Raw genomic sequence first — 15,435 nt, forward strand, 5'->3', positions numbered from 1 at the left:
AGATAGAGAAGGTCAATAAAAATGACTCTTCTTTCCCTTCCACTTTAGCTGCATGTTTTTTTAAATACAACTCTGTGCTATGAGATCTTAAAGAATATGTTACAGGTGTGTAGGTTTTCTCTTGTCTTGTGTAGATGAGAACACCAGGCAGAAATGGGTATAATTAGAACGGGAAGATCAAATATTAGAGATGGGGCAAACCGAATAATACAACCAAACAACTGAATAATATAACCAAAATGAATATAACCACACTGAATTTTAAAAAGCTATTTGTATTTCTTTTTTTTCTAAATTGTGTACATATTTACATTTATATTTGAAGGCAGTTGCCAAGAAATGACAAACTGATCAGAGTACTTTACATTCTCAAGGAATAGATCATTGGGCTTCACAGTGCTCAAAGCACTGTCTCACATGCTATTGGATCCTAATAATAAGGTATTAATACCTCTACTTTTTAAACTGAATTATAATTAACATCCAGTGCTGTGTTCATTTCAGGTGTACATGATGATTTAACAATTCTATGAGTTACTCAGTGCTCATCATGGTAAGTGTACTCACCATCTGTCACCAAACAACATTATGACAATATTATTGACTCTATTCCTTATGCCATACTTTTCATCTCCGTGACTTATTTTATAACTGGAAGTCTGTACCTCTTAATCCCCTTTATCTATTTCCCCAATTCCCCCCACCTCCCTCCACTCTGGCAACCACTAGTATGTTCTCCGTATTAATATCCCTACTTTTGATTAACAGATGAGGACATAGAGCCTAAGAGAAATGAAGTGACTTTTCCCCAAGGTCTTACAGCTAGAGTTAGAGAAAGAGTTAGAGAACTCAAACCCAGGCCTCCTGATGGCAAAGCTCTCCTCCCACACCAGGCTGCCTCTCATTAATTCTACACACAACACACACACACACACACACACACACACACGCACAAAACCACAGTTCTTACCTTCTAATTCCTCTTTCTCATAGTGAATGTTGAGAATTGTACTAGTCCCACCCTGGTCCACCACAGCCTCTTCATCTGGTCTCTGTTGAAATACAAAGTGGCAGCAATAGTAATATACATATGTTCATTCAAACATTCACTTAAGTCCGACCTGTATGTCCGACCCTTTTTTGCAACCCTTAGAGGAGAAAACACAATGGTTTACATACGTTTTTCATTGGGACTTCATTGTAACTTTGAGACACAAACATGACTGCCATTCTCTTTCTCATTGTATAAAAGAGCAGCCTGGGAGTCAGAGAAAATGAAGTAATTATTGCTCAAGGGCACAAATGTGCTAAAAGGCAGAGGTGGGACTGTAGTCCTATGGCTGCAGTTCTCATACAAGTGGATAATAGGTCTGCATTTTGTAAGTGGTGTCAACCACATCATTTCATTTAGGGTAAATTGGTCTCCTTGACCTCTCAACAGAGTTTGAGCCTCTTGTCCTTGAAATTCTCCATCCTGCTCCTCCGATGAGGTCTCCTCCCTCTCAACCTAAGGCTCAGCTTCTTCCTTTAACCATAATTCCCAAGCAGGAGCACTCTACCTTTTGTTTCCCTTGCTTGAGTCTTACAATGTCAACAGCAGCCTGAAACTGTTGTCTCGGTATTTGACAAACCATTGGGATGCTGACCACAAGATCCACATGTCTAAAACCAAACTAATCTTTCCAAAACTAGTACCTTGTGCTCGTTTACTTACACTCACCCATGTTACCACCATTTGAAATTTCAAATGTATCGACTTATCCATTCCACGTATATTTTGTATGTCTATTGTATGTCTTCAGGGAAATCGTTTTCTCTCCTTTCTTATCAAGGCCTCCTTTGTCCTTTTTCTTGAATCCACTCTCATGTCTCATCCACTCTAGGCCAGACTCTCCAGCCCTTAAGGTCATACTGGACATGTTTTCAGTTCTGGAACCACACTTACTTTCTTTTTTGAGTGTTTCTCCCTCCCTGAACTATCAGCCTCTCCCGATCCTCACCACCAGCAGCCAATACTTATTCATCATTCCACAGATCTCAGCCTCAATGCACTTCCTTGAAAGGCATCCTTGACTACCTCTCATCTGAACTAAGCTAGGTCCCCCCATTTATATGCCCTCACAGCACACTGTAATTCTCTTTCGTAAGGAAATGTCTCTGCTCAAGGGAGGGACCCTGTTTGTCTTCCTCACCACGGTTTCCCCAGCATCCTACACAGATTTTCACGTAACAGGTACTCAATAATTCTTTGGTAAAATAATATAACAGCACCTACCTTACCAAGACCCTGAATTATTGTTTTAAAAAAAAAATCTGAACTCATTTTCCTGCCAATCTATTTCTCTTATCAAATCTGCAGCTCCAGCCAAATTCACTGATCCGATGGGCATTGTGCACATTCACACTTTCATGCCTTTTCTCACATGTCCTGTCATCTAATGTGCCCCATCCCCAACTCTCAACCAAATCCTAAGCATCTTCTAGATCCTCCTCAAATTTCCAGCTTACTGTCCTAATTTTACTCTTTTCCTTTCCAGTTATCATCAATGTCCCTAAATAAGGCAACCCTGAATATAAAGCAATTTATTTTCCTAATGAGAAGACTCAAAAAACGGGGTTTTTGGGGAAAGATTATATTTTATTTATTTGAGAGACAGACAGAGAGAGAGAGACTGAGCACGAGCAAGGGGAGTGGCAGGCAGAGGGAGAGGATGAAGCAGGCTCCCCACAGAACAGGGAGCCAAGTACCAGGTGGGGCTCAATCCCAGGACCCTGGGATCATGACCTGAGCTGAAGGCAGAAGCTCAACTGACTGAGCCACCCACGTATCCTCAAAAAAGTTTTTGAGGACAACTTGAATAAACCAACTTTTAGGGAAGTAGATGAAAGTCAAATGTATACACACACAAATGTATACACACACACACACACACACACACACACACATATATGCTATTTTTTTACTCAAGTGTATTTCTGCTATTTCTTTTTTTTACTCAAGTATAATTAACATACATGTTAAATTAGTTTCAAGTATACAATATAATGACTCAACACTTCCATACATTACTCAGTGCTCATCAAGGTAAGTGTATTCTTAATTCCCTTTATCTTTTTCACCCATCCCCCTGGCAAGCACCAATTTGTTCTCTGTATTTAAGAGTCTAGGGTTTGGGGATGCTTGGGTGGCTCCATCAGTTAAGCAGCTCCATTCAGCTCAGGTCATGATCCCAGGACCCCATATATATGTGCATATATATGTAAAAAAAAAAGTTGGAATATAAGCATCTGCTTATCCTTAAAAGCATATAAAGGAAGAATAAATAAGCCATGAACAATTTATTTTAATAGTTACCTACAGACAAGTTAGGGAATTGGATGAGGATACAAGGACAGAAAACTAGACTTCTTGGAATACACCTGATTTTATAAATACCTTACATAATTTCAAAAACAAAACTGAAATTTTTTTTAAATTTTATTTATTTGACCCAGAGAGAGAGATCACAGGTAAGCAGAGTGGCAGGCAGAGAGAGAGAGAGAGAGAAGGGAAGCAGACTTTCCGCCGAGCAGAGAGCCCGATGCGGGGCTCGATCCCAGGACCCTGAGATCATGACCCGAGCTGAAGGCAGAGGCTTAAACCACTGAGCCACCCAGGCGCCCCAAAACTAAAAATTTTTAAAGCAATTCCTAGAAATGAGAAACAAAATGAAAGCAAAGGTCGAATTGATGGCATAACTATTCCAAGAGAAATTATTCATGTAACTTTAAGATATAATAAATTGACTGAACATCCTTAGTGTATGCATATACCCTAAAGACAAAAAGAGTTTAAGAAGTTCTCAAACCGTAAAAAATAAAAATTAACTGGTCACCATTGGAGGATAATGCTAACAAACCAACTCATTATTTTGAAAACCATTAAAAATTTATCTTGGCTTTCCTATATAAATTGTACCATAGAGTGTATCATAGAAGAGATTAAAGAAGTTTCTTATTATAGAAAAGAATAAATGAAAAAGTTATGTTAGAATTAGGACATCACCATTTTGCAATCCCTAATGGATTGCATTGATTTTCAACAGCCAGTAACATCACAAAGAGAGACAACCAGACATTATATGTCTCCTAATGGGAGGCCATATCACCACCCATTAGGTAATCTTAACAAGTAAATTGTCCCAGAATCTGATCAAGCCTCTAAATTCAAATACCAATTCACTGAAAATACAGTGAAACACAGTTCCATGGAAAAACACCAGCATGAGAATACAGTCAACAAATCCAGACTGTGGGAAACTATAGAACAAATCTTCTCCCTCCCTGTACCCCTTTTCTAAGATAAATAATTGCAAGAGAAAGACAGAAATGGAGACGGAGAAAGAAGAACTTGAAAAGAGTAGTTTAAAAAAGACAACAAACCAATCTCAATGTGTGGATTTTACTTGAATCCTGATTCAAACAAGCTGAAATAATATTTTCAGGGTTTTTTAAATAATTTTTGAGATAATTGGAAATCTGAATATTGAATAGATCTTTTATCATATTAAAGAAATTGCTATTTTTTCTTTAGGAGATACTATACTCATTTTCTAAAGAATTCTTATCTTTTTTGTATGAAATTATTGAATTGCTGTCTTATATACCTGAAACTAATATAGCACTGTATGTTAACAATACTGAAATTAAAATAAAATTTTAAATTAGAAAAATAATTCTTATCTCTTAGTGTTACACACAGAAATATTTACAGATAAAACTGAAAGATTACAGACATGGAAAATAATATATTAACTTAGAAAGACTACTTTTTCACATTTTATAGTTATTTAAAAGTATTCAAAATCTTCAAATACATCTTTAACATCAATGTAAAAGACTCATATAAAGCAAAGGAATAGCTTTTAGACAGAAAGACTTGTCTTTATTTCAGATTTGTTATTTATCTAGCTCATCTTTTAAACCATGGATTTCCTGATGGCAGCACCCACAATTTGTCATCTTTATGTTCTTAGAGCCCAATACAGTAGCTTACCACTATAAGTACTTTGCACTCTTGTAAGTCCCAGAAGGAGAGGTGCCGTGCCTATGTTCACCACTATGTTCATCTAACAGCTAGTATAATGTCCATTATGTGGTAAGTATCCAAAAATTGTGATGAATAAATATTTATTAGGGTCCTGAACTCTTTTATCATATGGTCATATTTTCCAATAAAACTTCATATATACGTATATTTATGAATACTTGTTCATGCTGGCTTCGCCACAGGTTTATAATATCCGAAGGATAGGATCAATTAGTTACATTGCTTAGCACTGTCCACAGATACCTGGCACAGCATAGAACACAGCAGGAATCTGGAGGAAGCAGGCAGGAGGAGGGTGGGATTGTTGATTTTATGATTCTAAGAACTATAAAAACTAAATATGGAGAGCAAGGTCAAAAATCTGAAATATTCAGGTTGAAAAATCGACTTGTTTCCTTAATTTAGATTAGTTAACCACAGGCTAAATTCATTGAATACTCGTTCATCCACTTCCTTTGTCTTGCCAAAGAAAACAGAGCCACAGTCAAACCCCATTAGCCAAAGCATTTGAATTGTCAGGCTTGAAAGTGAATGTGCAAGCTTTGTTTGGATCCCTGTTCAAAGAAACCAAATATTTTTAAAAAATTACAAGGCACCCACATCAACTTAAACAACTAAATGGATATTTATTATATTAAGGAGTTATTGTTAATTTTTTAAAAATAATAATATTATGATTTGGTAGTTACGTCATTTTAAAAAGTCCTTAATCTTTAGTGATACATACTGAAGTTTTTACTGATGAAATTATATGATGTCTGGGATTTGGAGAATGGGCAAGGACATAATGAAACAAAATAGATATGTGTTCACTGTTGAAGCCAGGTCACGGGTGCATGACGAGTCAATTTAACAAGTCTTTTTATTTTGTTATCTGCTTGAAATGTTCCATAAATTTTAAGTATATACAAACCTTATTTAAAATCATAAAAAGAAAAGAAAAGAATAGCAAGTCTTCTTGGTCTGTACTTGCTGCCGAGTCCTCACTTGCTGGCTGTTATTTCCTCTGATACCATCATTTTTTCTGGCAGAGAGGACTTCTTATCCATAGATTTCTAAGGTTCCCATGAAGGGCCTTCAGGATTATGTGTGAATACGCATTTTTCTTGAGAGGGTCCATAACTTTCATCAGATTCTCAGGGAAGCTGTGACTCAGAAAAGATTGGAATCATGAGAACCACATTATGTAATTTTAGGAGAAAGGGGAAAGAAAGGAGGGAAGGAAAGAAGAGTGAACTAGAGAAAAGGTGGTGTTTCTAAGTCTCCTCTTTTCTATACTTCCTCCCAGCTCACTGACAATGACCCCCTATGTAAATGTGAATTGATCTGGGTGCCTACCTCAAGGACTAGAGAAGAGAAAAAGAACTAAGGAGGTTAAATACACATTAAAACACTGAAATTGCAAGGCATATCTTGTAATGAGTCTTGAAAAATGAATGAATTATACCTGAGTAGGTATAAGTCAGATTCTGACTTACAGTTAATGGACAAATGAAAAGGCAGGGGCAGGGCTGAGCCTTACATAATGGCTCCAGCTCCTGGAAACAGCCCCCTGCAGGGGTGGGGGAAGGCCGCAGACAATGGAGCCCACCTTGAGCACTCTCCCTAACTCATATAGCACCACTCTGGACCTGGTGGTGGACCAGTCAAACTCAACTCCCTCTCCTTTCCTGCAGTTAGTCTCAGACTTTTCACCTCCAAAGACCCCTTTTATCTTTTTTTCCTAAGGATCCAATGTTTTTAGAGATTGTGAATAACACCCTTCCACCCCTCCTCTCTCCCATCCTCACCCCCAACAAAAAAGAGTCAATAAAACAACAAATATAGAAGTGACTTCCAGGGTTCTAATCAGCAAACCGAGTTGATACAATGAGTATCAGGTACAAATATTTACTGAGTACTTCCTATATACCTAGTATTGTGCCTTACATATATTACCCAAATTAATCCTTACAGCAGTCTTAAAACAAGGCTAAGTAAGGTCTCACAAGACCTAAGTGGGACAGGAGAAACTAAAATTCAAGCCTTTCTCTATTCTTATTAACCTTGTATGCTAATATTGCCAAAAGCAAACAACCCAGTCATTTCAGAAAGCTCAGGTCACCTAATCAGGACATTAATCCACAGCTCAAGATCCGCATTATTACCACCTTAAATCCTTAGTGTGCCAGACCCTGGTACTTGACACTTGTACTTCGCTCTTTTAGTGACCAGACTTCCAATAGTTCTCGATCTCATTCACTTCCATCTTCCTCTTCAGCCAGTGAAGTCTCTCAATTCTGGCCCCTTGTACACCCTTGTCAGTGAATCTGGCCCACAGATGCCATTTGTCTAATGCCCTCTATTTAATATCCTCACTGAATTCAGACTGCTTTAGTGAGAAAAAAAAAGGTTCCATAAGGACTTGTACAGCTGTTCCAGACCTCCTCTCTGTGGCCGTGAACTCCTGAACACCCGGGAGCTTCCTATTCCAACTCTTCAGCAGCCTGAGGGGACCTCCAGAAGCTACCTCCAGTAGCTCTGGCTTCTTTCTCAGTGATTCTTTTCTTGAACCTCACCTACAGTCACTCCTGTTCAGTATTCAGATTACTAATTAGTTAGTACATGGTGGTAGGCCGAATAATGCCCCCTCCCACCAAGTAAGGTGTGGTAGAAGTAAGGTTCCTAATCAGCTGAATTTAAAATGAGATTATCCTGGATTATCTGGTGGGCTCAACATAATCACAAGGATCCCTAAAAAGGAGAAGAGGGGGGTGGAAGACTAGAGTCCGAGAAAGAGATGTGATGCCAAAAGTGGGGTTGGAGACATGCTGTACTGCTAGCTTTGAGTGGAGGGAGGGAACTAGGCACCAAGGAATGAATGCAGGTAGCCTTTGGAAGCTGCAGAAGTCAAGGAAGCAGTTTCTTCCTTAGAGCCTCCAGAAAGAAACACAGCCCTGTCAGCATTTTCGATATAGCTCAGTGAGAGCTGTGTTGCAAAGTACAGAGCTATAAGATAATCAGTTTGTGGGCGCCTGGGTGGCTCAGTGGGTTGGGCCGCTGCCTTCGGCTCAGGTCATGATCTCAGGGTCCTGGGATCGAGTCCCGCATCGGGCTCTCTGCTTGGCAGGGAGCCTGCTTCCCCCTCTCTCTCTCTCTGCCTGCCTCTCTGCCTACTTGTGATTTCTCTCTGTCAAATAAATAAATAAAATCTTTAAAAAAAAAAAAAAAAAAAAAGATAATCAGTTTGTGTTGTTTTAAGCCACCAAATGAATGGTCATTTGTTATGGCAGCAACAGAAACTAATACACACATTATGGTTCCCTAACTACCAAGACCAGAGTAAACTTATTACTACTTATAGGAAACAACCAACCTCTCCGTTATCTAAGATTTGTTGCTGTTACCTAGCAGCAAATCTAGAATAAACATGGCTGCTTTCTGTGTCCTGATTAGCACTATGGCAGTCTTGACTAAGAGCCCTGTCTACCCTGCCAAGGCAAACCTGAGCCATGGCAATTATCTACAGATTTTGAAGGAATTAATTTGCAACCTGAATCATCCCGCAGACTACCTCAATTTCTCTGCTTGGCAGAACAGCCTGCACTGCTCCTACTGAAGCTCCCCAGTATAGCTGGGAAAACCGGGACAGAGGATGCTCACACTTTCCCCCACTCCCACATAGGAAAACACCTAGTGGATATCGGGAGAGGGTGAAGGGATATGGATTGTACGCTGCAGTGTGGCGAAAGGAGAAATTCGGTAACATCCAGCCAATGTTATCTGGGCTCCAACGCATGCCTGTCATTAGGTGCTAGCATTCAGGTCTCCCTCAGGAAGTCTTGGTTTGGACGAGTTTTTCCAGGTCCAGAGAAGATATGGAATGTGATTGCTTTCTCATCAGTCCTTCTCATCAGCCATCCTTTCCAATTATCACCCATTTCCCAGGGCTTGGTATTCTGAAGATTGCTGCAGAATTTTCCGTTCTGAGCAGTCCTGACTCACATAAAAGCCTTGGTAATTACCCAAACTCACTTGCTCACCTGCCACTTATTCTGAGAGGTGATCAGGAAAATTTTGAAGACACAAGATGTCCTCAGTTCCAGTCCAAACTAGAGGCTCTCCCTAAAGCTTTCTGCTCTTCCTCCTCCCTTACTACCCAAACCCTTTAAGAGCTCATTGACTCAAAATATCAGTAACCACCTCCAGAGATCTCATTAAAATTCCATAATGCAGACCTTCGTTAAGTCATCGTACATTACAAAAAAAATAATGTCATCCTAAACTATAGCCTCCTAGCTGGCCTCCCTCAGTCCAGTCTCTTCCCAATCCAACACATCCTTTGTATACCTTGCCACGTATCTTCTCAAACACTTAAGTGCACTCCAAGCCAGGCGCTGATGTAGGTTTCAAAGACACAAACTACCGTAATACAGAGTGATTAAAAGCACATACTTTGGAGATAGTAATAGCTCTTGGTGGCCATTGTGAGCAGAGAAGACCGAATGATGAATTCTGATAGTGATATAGAGCCAGACCTTGAAAGTTAAATGGAATATTCCAGGTGAAGAGGAGGGGAAAGATTTCACAGCAGGAACACCCAAGCAAAGGCACAGCAGCACACAAGGGAGAGATTTGTGTAATCAAGCAACGGACACCTGATGCTCTGTGCTAATCCTGACAAGACCAGGAGCTCCTTGAGGAGAAGCACATTAGCTTTGGATATAAGAAAATCATTCATTCACTCATGCAACTAAGCACCTATTTTATACCAGGAACTGTGCTGTATAATAAGATTTCCGCCTGGTCCTTGTCCCCATGAAGCTTCCATTCAAAAAGATAATATAGAAGTCAAACAAGAACACTTCAGATGAGTTGTAAGTGCTATTAAGAACTTAAAATAGGGGGCGCCTGGGTGGCTCAGTGGTTTAAGCCTCTGCCTTCGGCTCGGGTCATGATCTCAGGGTCCTGGGATGGATCTCAGGGTCCTGGGATCGAGCCCCACATCGGGCTCTCTGCTCAGCGGGGAGCCTGCTTCCCCCTGCCTCTCTGCCTACTTGTGATCTCTCTCTGTCTATCAAATAAATAAATAAAAATCTTTAATAAAAAAAAAAAGAACATAAAATAGGATCATATGAAAGAGAGTGACTGTGGATGGAGGTCAGGGAAAGGCACTCTGAGGAGGTAGCATTTGAGTTGAGTCACAAAAAAACCTGGGTAGAATCATATCCTACGCAGAGAAAAGGACAGGAACGAAGGTCCTAAAGCATGAAGGAGCTTGCCATATCAAAGAAACAGAAAGAAAGCCAGTATAGGGGTCCATGGTGAGAGAATGGAGGAGACGCAGTCAGTGCTGAGCACATTGAAGCTTGGTAAGCCATGATGAGTTTGGATCTTATTCGAAAATGCACCGGGAAGCCACTGAAGGGTCTCAAGATAGGATCAGGCATGATTTGTATTTTTTAAAGCTCTCTCTGGCTGCCATGTGGAAAGTGGACTGTAGAAGGGCGAGAAAGAGAGAGCAGAGGGAAGTGTAGGAGGATAGTGCAGTAGTCCAAACCAAAGAAATAGCCTAGACTTATGACATTTAGATGTGATGCCTAGAATCTCTGTTTACACCAAGTTACACAATCTCCTCGTTCTGCAATGTCCATCCCCTTGCCCAACACACACACACACACACACACACACACACACACACACAGCCTAACTAGGACATAGGAGCCTTCATTGGTAATTTTCAATCGGTTGACTCCAGATCATCTCTATTTCCTTTCCTCCCCCTACCCTCATTTCTCTTCCTCCCTATATCTCAAGTGCCCATTTACCCATCACCTGACTCAGGTTTCATGAGGTCCTACTGTTTCTGCTCTATTCCTTTTCCTCTCCTCACCCCACCACTCATGAAAGTTACATGAACTAGATAGATATAAAGGAGATAATTATTTTCTATTCTACCCAAGAAGTACTCAGGAATTATCAATTTCACAGAGCACTAACAGAGGCTTATGGGTTATTATGATCTTGACAATATAAACAGTACACATTCTGCATGTTAAGGACCCTGTCTCCTCACACTCGTTCCAGCCTATTCTATTCCCCCACTGCAGCCAGAGAATTCTTTCAATAGGAAAATCTGATCATGATCTCATTGGTGCTTGCTCTCTCATCCCCCCTCCCTCTCTCTCACGCACTTGTGCTCTCTCTCGAACTCTCTCTCTCCCTCTCCTTCCCCTCCCTGCTTAAACCCCTTCAGCAGCTTCCCCTTGTTCCTCAAATAAATCCCAGCTTTCTTGGGATGGGCCATAACTCCCCCCATTGCTCTCTCTGTCTCCAGCCACACTGGCCTCCTTTCAGGCCCTCTAACTAGATGTGTCTCATTTCTGCTATTCTCTTTGTCTCCAAGGTCCTTTGATCTCCCTCTTCTCTCAGTTGACACTTTCTCTTTAGATCTTTTATTTTCTTCCTTAGCAAACTCTTCTCTCATCTAAGACCAAGGCTGGAACCACTCAGAGCACTGCCTCTCTTTCTTTTGAAATACTTATCACAGTTCATAATAATTCATTTACTTATGGGATTATTTGCTTACAAATGGTTATTTCTCCCCACACCAGCCCCAAAACAGGAAGCTCCAGGGGGGCCAGGACATTGCCTATTTTTGCTCATCAGTGTATCCCCAACATACATTGAGTACACTTAGTAGACCTTAGGAGGATCAGATACGGAAAGATTTTCCAAAAGCTTAGCTAGCATTCCTTTTTTGATGGAGCAAGCAAACAAGGAATCGTGGATTGTCTAGTGGCAAACTATTACCAGGGAGAAGAAGAGTCAGTGTCTGATGCCCATTTTGCTACAAACTCAGACTGTTTCCCTTTGCCTCCTTACAGAAACCATCACTGACATCAACGTGGTATTTATTTCCAAGACCCATCATCCTTCTCATCCTCTCCACACCCCTCCACTTCAGACTTGAGCCACCTCCCTACAATCTCTTTCCAGAGCAGTAACTAGAACACCTGACTGCACAGGAAAGGGGGGAGTGAGAATTCATTGAGGTACTACCCACTTACTGGTTGTCACACACTAAAGCCTTTCACAAATAACACCTCCTTTAGCCCTCAAAGCAATCCTGTGAGGTAAGCTAAGCAGGTATTGCCCATTCCCATTTTACTAGACGGAGAAACTGAGGTTCAAGGAGGCAAGTGACTTACTCAAGGTCACAAAGCCAGTGCAAAGCAATTGTAGAATTTGAGCCTATAGTCTCTGACAGCTAGTCCAATGTTTTCCCTGACATTTGCCACCCCAACAGATGAGTTATCACTTACTAAAATCTGGTTTCCTCATTCCCTTAATTAAACACCTGTTCCTGACCTCTCAACACTTCCCCAGCCCATTTCCCCTTCCCTTCCCAGAAGTTGCCAGCTGTCTGCTTAATGGGATGGACAAAGTCATCAATCTGGCCACACTGACGGGGTCTGGTCCCAGCCTCCAGTCTTTCCAGCTCTTTCTCTGAGCCACGGAGGAAGCAGAAGTCTCCAGAAATAAAAACACAAAGAGGAAACCTGCCCCACCAGAGCAAGGTCCTTGGCCACCCTTCCTCCCACACTCCCCCCACCCCCCATTCCAACAAGACGCCGCGAGGCCAGAAGCCAGCCTCCCTCCCAAGAGGGAGTACCCGAGGAGAACAGAGGTCACCGCCCGCCGCCGTCCGGGCTCCCCGGGCCGGCCGCGCGAGGGATGCGGCAGTGATCCGCCGGATCCCGGGTTCGGCCCAAGGTCACCCTCTCGCGGCCCCGGCCCGATCCCCAGCCGCCCGGAGCGCCCCCTGGTGTCCCGGGAGGGCCTCCCCTCGCCCTCAGGGAGTGGCCTGCGGAGCCCGGCTCGGGGGCAGAGGCAAGAGGGTGGGCAGAGGATGAGGAGGCTGAGCCCCGGGGAGGGGCGGGAGGCGGGGCCCTACCTGATAGCTGAGGACGCCGTCCGGCTCGTTACTGCCGGCAGGCATGGCGGAACCCAGCCAGTTCTGGCGCGAGGGCTCGAGGCCGAGCGGCAGCAGCTTGCGCGCTCCGGTCCGCTCTGAGCCGATGGCCCGAGCGGCGACCCCTACTCGGAGCCAACGGTCAACCATCAACCGCCGCCGCCTCCATTGCCACCGGCCCGCGAGGCCTCGCCGCAGCCAATCAGCGTGCGGCCTGTGCGGCCAATCAGCGCGCGGAGCACGGGAGGACGCTGTCCGGCGGTACCCCGGGCTACCGAGAGGCGGAGGAGGAGGAGGGAGCCTGGGGAGGCTACCGCTCCGGGCCTGGTTGCCTTGGAAACCGCCTCCCTCCCTTCAGGGGCCTCTGGGCTTAAAGGTCCTTCCAACTGCTTGCTAGAAATTGAAAATCTCATGCTTCTATTTGCGGCTGCACCTGACCCTGGAAAACTGAGAAAGCGTCGGTTTTGTCTAATTCTGTTGTTATTACTTAGGTAATGGTTTTCAAATTCTGAGGAAAAGGCCCTTGGGATTGAAGAAGGAAGTACCAGAGGATGAGAGGGAAGGGCCTTCTAAAATTACCTGGTAATCTCTGAACTAGTGGCCAGATGAACGTGCGTTGAAGAGAAGCGGGCAGGCAGTGATCAGACCCCCTCCACAGACTCACTAAGACTTCTTCTTCTCCCTGGGTCTTAGGTTGGCAGAAAAAAGCACAGAGTTGAGCCCAGGCTGATTGTTGAAATAATTCCACAAAAGCGCTTCCAACTTTTCCGAGAAATGGCTGAAGGCAAATGATTATTTAACAACAGTACTGATCGGAGGCTAGGTTAGATAATCATGAGTAATGCATTCAATTTGATTTGGGCTTCAAAGCAAAAGAGAGGTTGGCCACAATCCAACCAATCCTCTGTCCCCAAGAGGAGGCAAGGGGCCTTTTGCCTTTCATGCACCGTCACATCAGACTATAGGTGAGTCCATATTATTAGAGGGGGAAAAAAAACAGTCCAAATGATTCTTTGCCTCAAAAAAAACTACATTTGGAGAACATAGTTGGATTTATGTTAAATTCATACGTTCATACATACCACAACTTGCGTTGGCCCTGAAATTTGACAAAAGGTTGTGCTTTAGTGTCCCTGGGGCAGAACCATATTTCTGATCTAAGGCCTCTGGTCCTGTTTCTGAGCCTTAGCATTCTTTGCCATCGTCTCTGTTTATCTCCTGGCTAACCCTTGAATCCTTGAATTTGGAATTCACTGCCACCCATTTTCGCCCATCAAAAACCATCCTTCAAAGTCAAATCTAAAGGCTATCTCTTCCAAGAAACCTTTCTTTATCCCACTCTCTCCAACAGCTCTTAGAGATATCTCTCCCTTCTCTCAAGCCTCACGGTGCTTCATACCTTTCTTATATTAGTTACCATGCTGTAGTTATTCAAGTACTTTAATTGTATGTTGACTTAAACTTATTATAATGTTGTTAAGTGTTTAGAAGACAATTTTTTTTATGTCCTTCTGTACTCCACAGAACCTCAAAGAATTCTGGGCATATAGAAAGTAGTTAACAGGGTGCCTGGGTGGCTCAGTGGGTTAAGCCACTGCCTTCGGCTCAGGTCATGATCTCAGGGTCCTGGAATCGAGTCCCGCATCGGGCTCTCTGCTCGGCAGGGAGCCTCCTTCCTCCTCTCTTTCTCTGCCTGCCTCTCTGCCTACTTGTGATCTCTCTCTGTCAAATAAATAAATAAAATCTTAAAAAAAAAAAAGAAAGTAGTTAACATATATATGTGCTTTGATTTTAAAAAAATTTTTTTAAGATTTTATTTACTTATTTGACAGAGACACAGCGAGAGAGGGAACACAAGCAGGGGGAGTGGGAAAGGTAGAAGCAGGCTTCCTGCCAAGAAGGGAGCCTGACGTGGGGCTTGAGCCCAGGACCCTGGAATCATGACCTGGGCAGAAGGTAGACGCTTAACAACTGAGCCACCCAGGCGCCCCTATATGTGCTTTTAATTCCATCAAAAACATAATCAACACCTACTATATACAGGCCCAAATGTCACTGAAGATGCAGGCAAATTTAAAATATAATACAAATCTCCAAAGGGCTTATAGTCTAATCAGAGAAACAGAAGATATGTGAATATGATGACAAGATAATAAAACATAGAATAAGAACCATATGAGTCACATAGTCAACAAAGATTATAATTCAGAAGAGAAAATGATTTTTATGACTTAGGACACTTCAGGACCGTGACACAGAGGACATGGGTTAAACCTGAATCTGCAAATAATTGAGCCAAGTTAAGGAGAACAAGCATTTCAACTACTGGGGGAAAACTTAAAAATAGGAATGGGGGCACCTGGCTGATGCAGTCGGTTGAACATCCAGCTCT

General features: G+C 42.5%; 1 protein-coding gene across 6 annotated transcripts in view; it reads right to left on the reverse strand.

The window, feature by feature from the left end:
- The window catches only part of SLC4A8 (solute carrier family 4 member 8), a 77,692-nt gene extending 63,957 nt beyond the window's left edge, over nucleotides 1–13,735 (reverse strand). For 2 of the 6 annotated variants that reach the window (XR_006604703.1, XM_013046910.2), the window contains exons 1-2: nucleotides 13,026–13,284; nucleotides 971–1,052 (exon numbers count right to left, since the gene is read on the reverse strand). Coding sequence is in view for 3 of the 6 variants with exons in the window: in XM_013046910.2 (XP_012902364.1) it covers nucleotides 971–1,052; nucleotides 13,026–13,193 (250 nt within the window). In the remaining 3 variants the exon portion in view is untranslated. Of the gene's footprint in view, nucleotides 1–970; nucleotides 1,053–6,002; nucleotides 6,235–12,743; nucleotides 12,950–13,025; nucleotides 13,285–13,622 lie in introns of those variants that run through there. The other 4 variants (XM_013046911.2, XM_013046913.2, XM_004774717.3 and 1 more) reach the window with 4 other exon arrangements.
- Nucleotides 13,736–15,435: the final 1,700 nt, after the last annotated feature.

The sequence above is a fragment of the Mustela putorius genome, unplaced genomic scaffold (genome assembly GCF_011764305.1).
Source record: "Mustela putorius furo isolate JIRA1106 unplaced genomic scaffold, ASM1176430v1.1 tig00537227_pilon_pilon_pilon, whole genome shotgun sequence".
Lineage (NCBI taxonomy): Eukaryota > Metazoa > Chordata > Mammalia > Carnivora > Mustelidae > Mustela > Mustela putorius.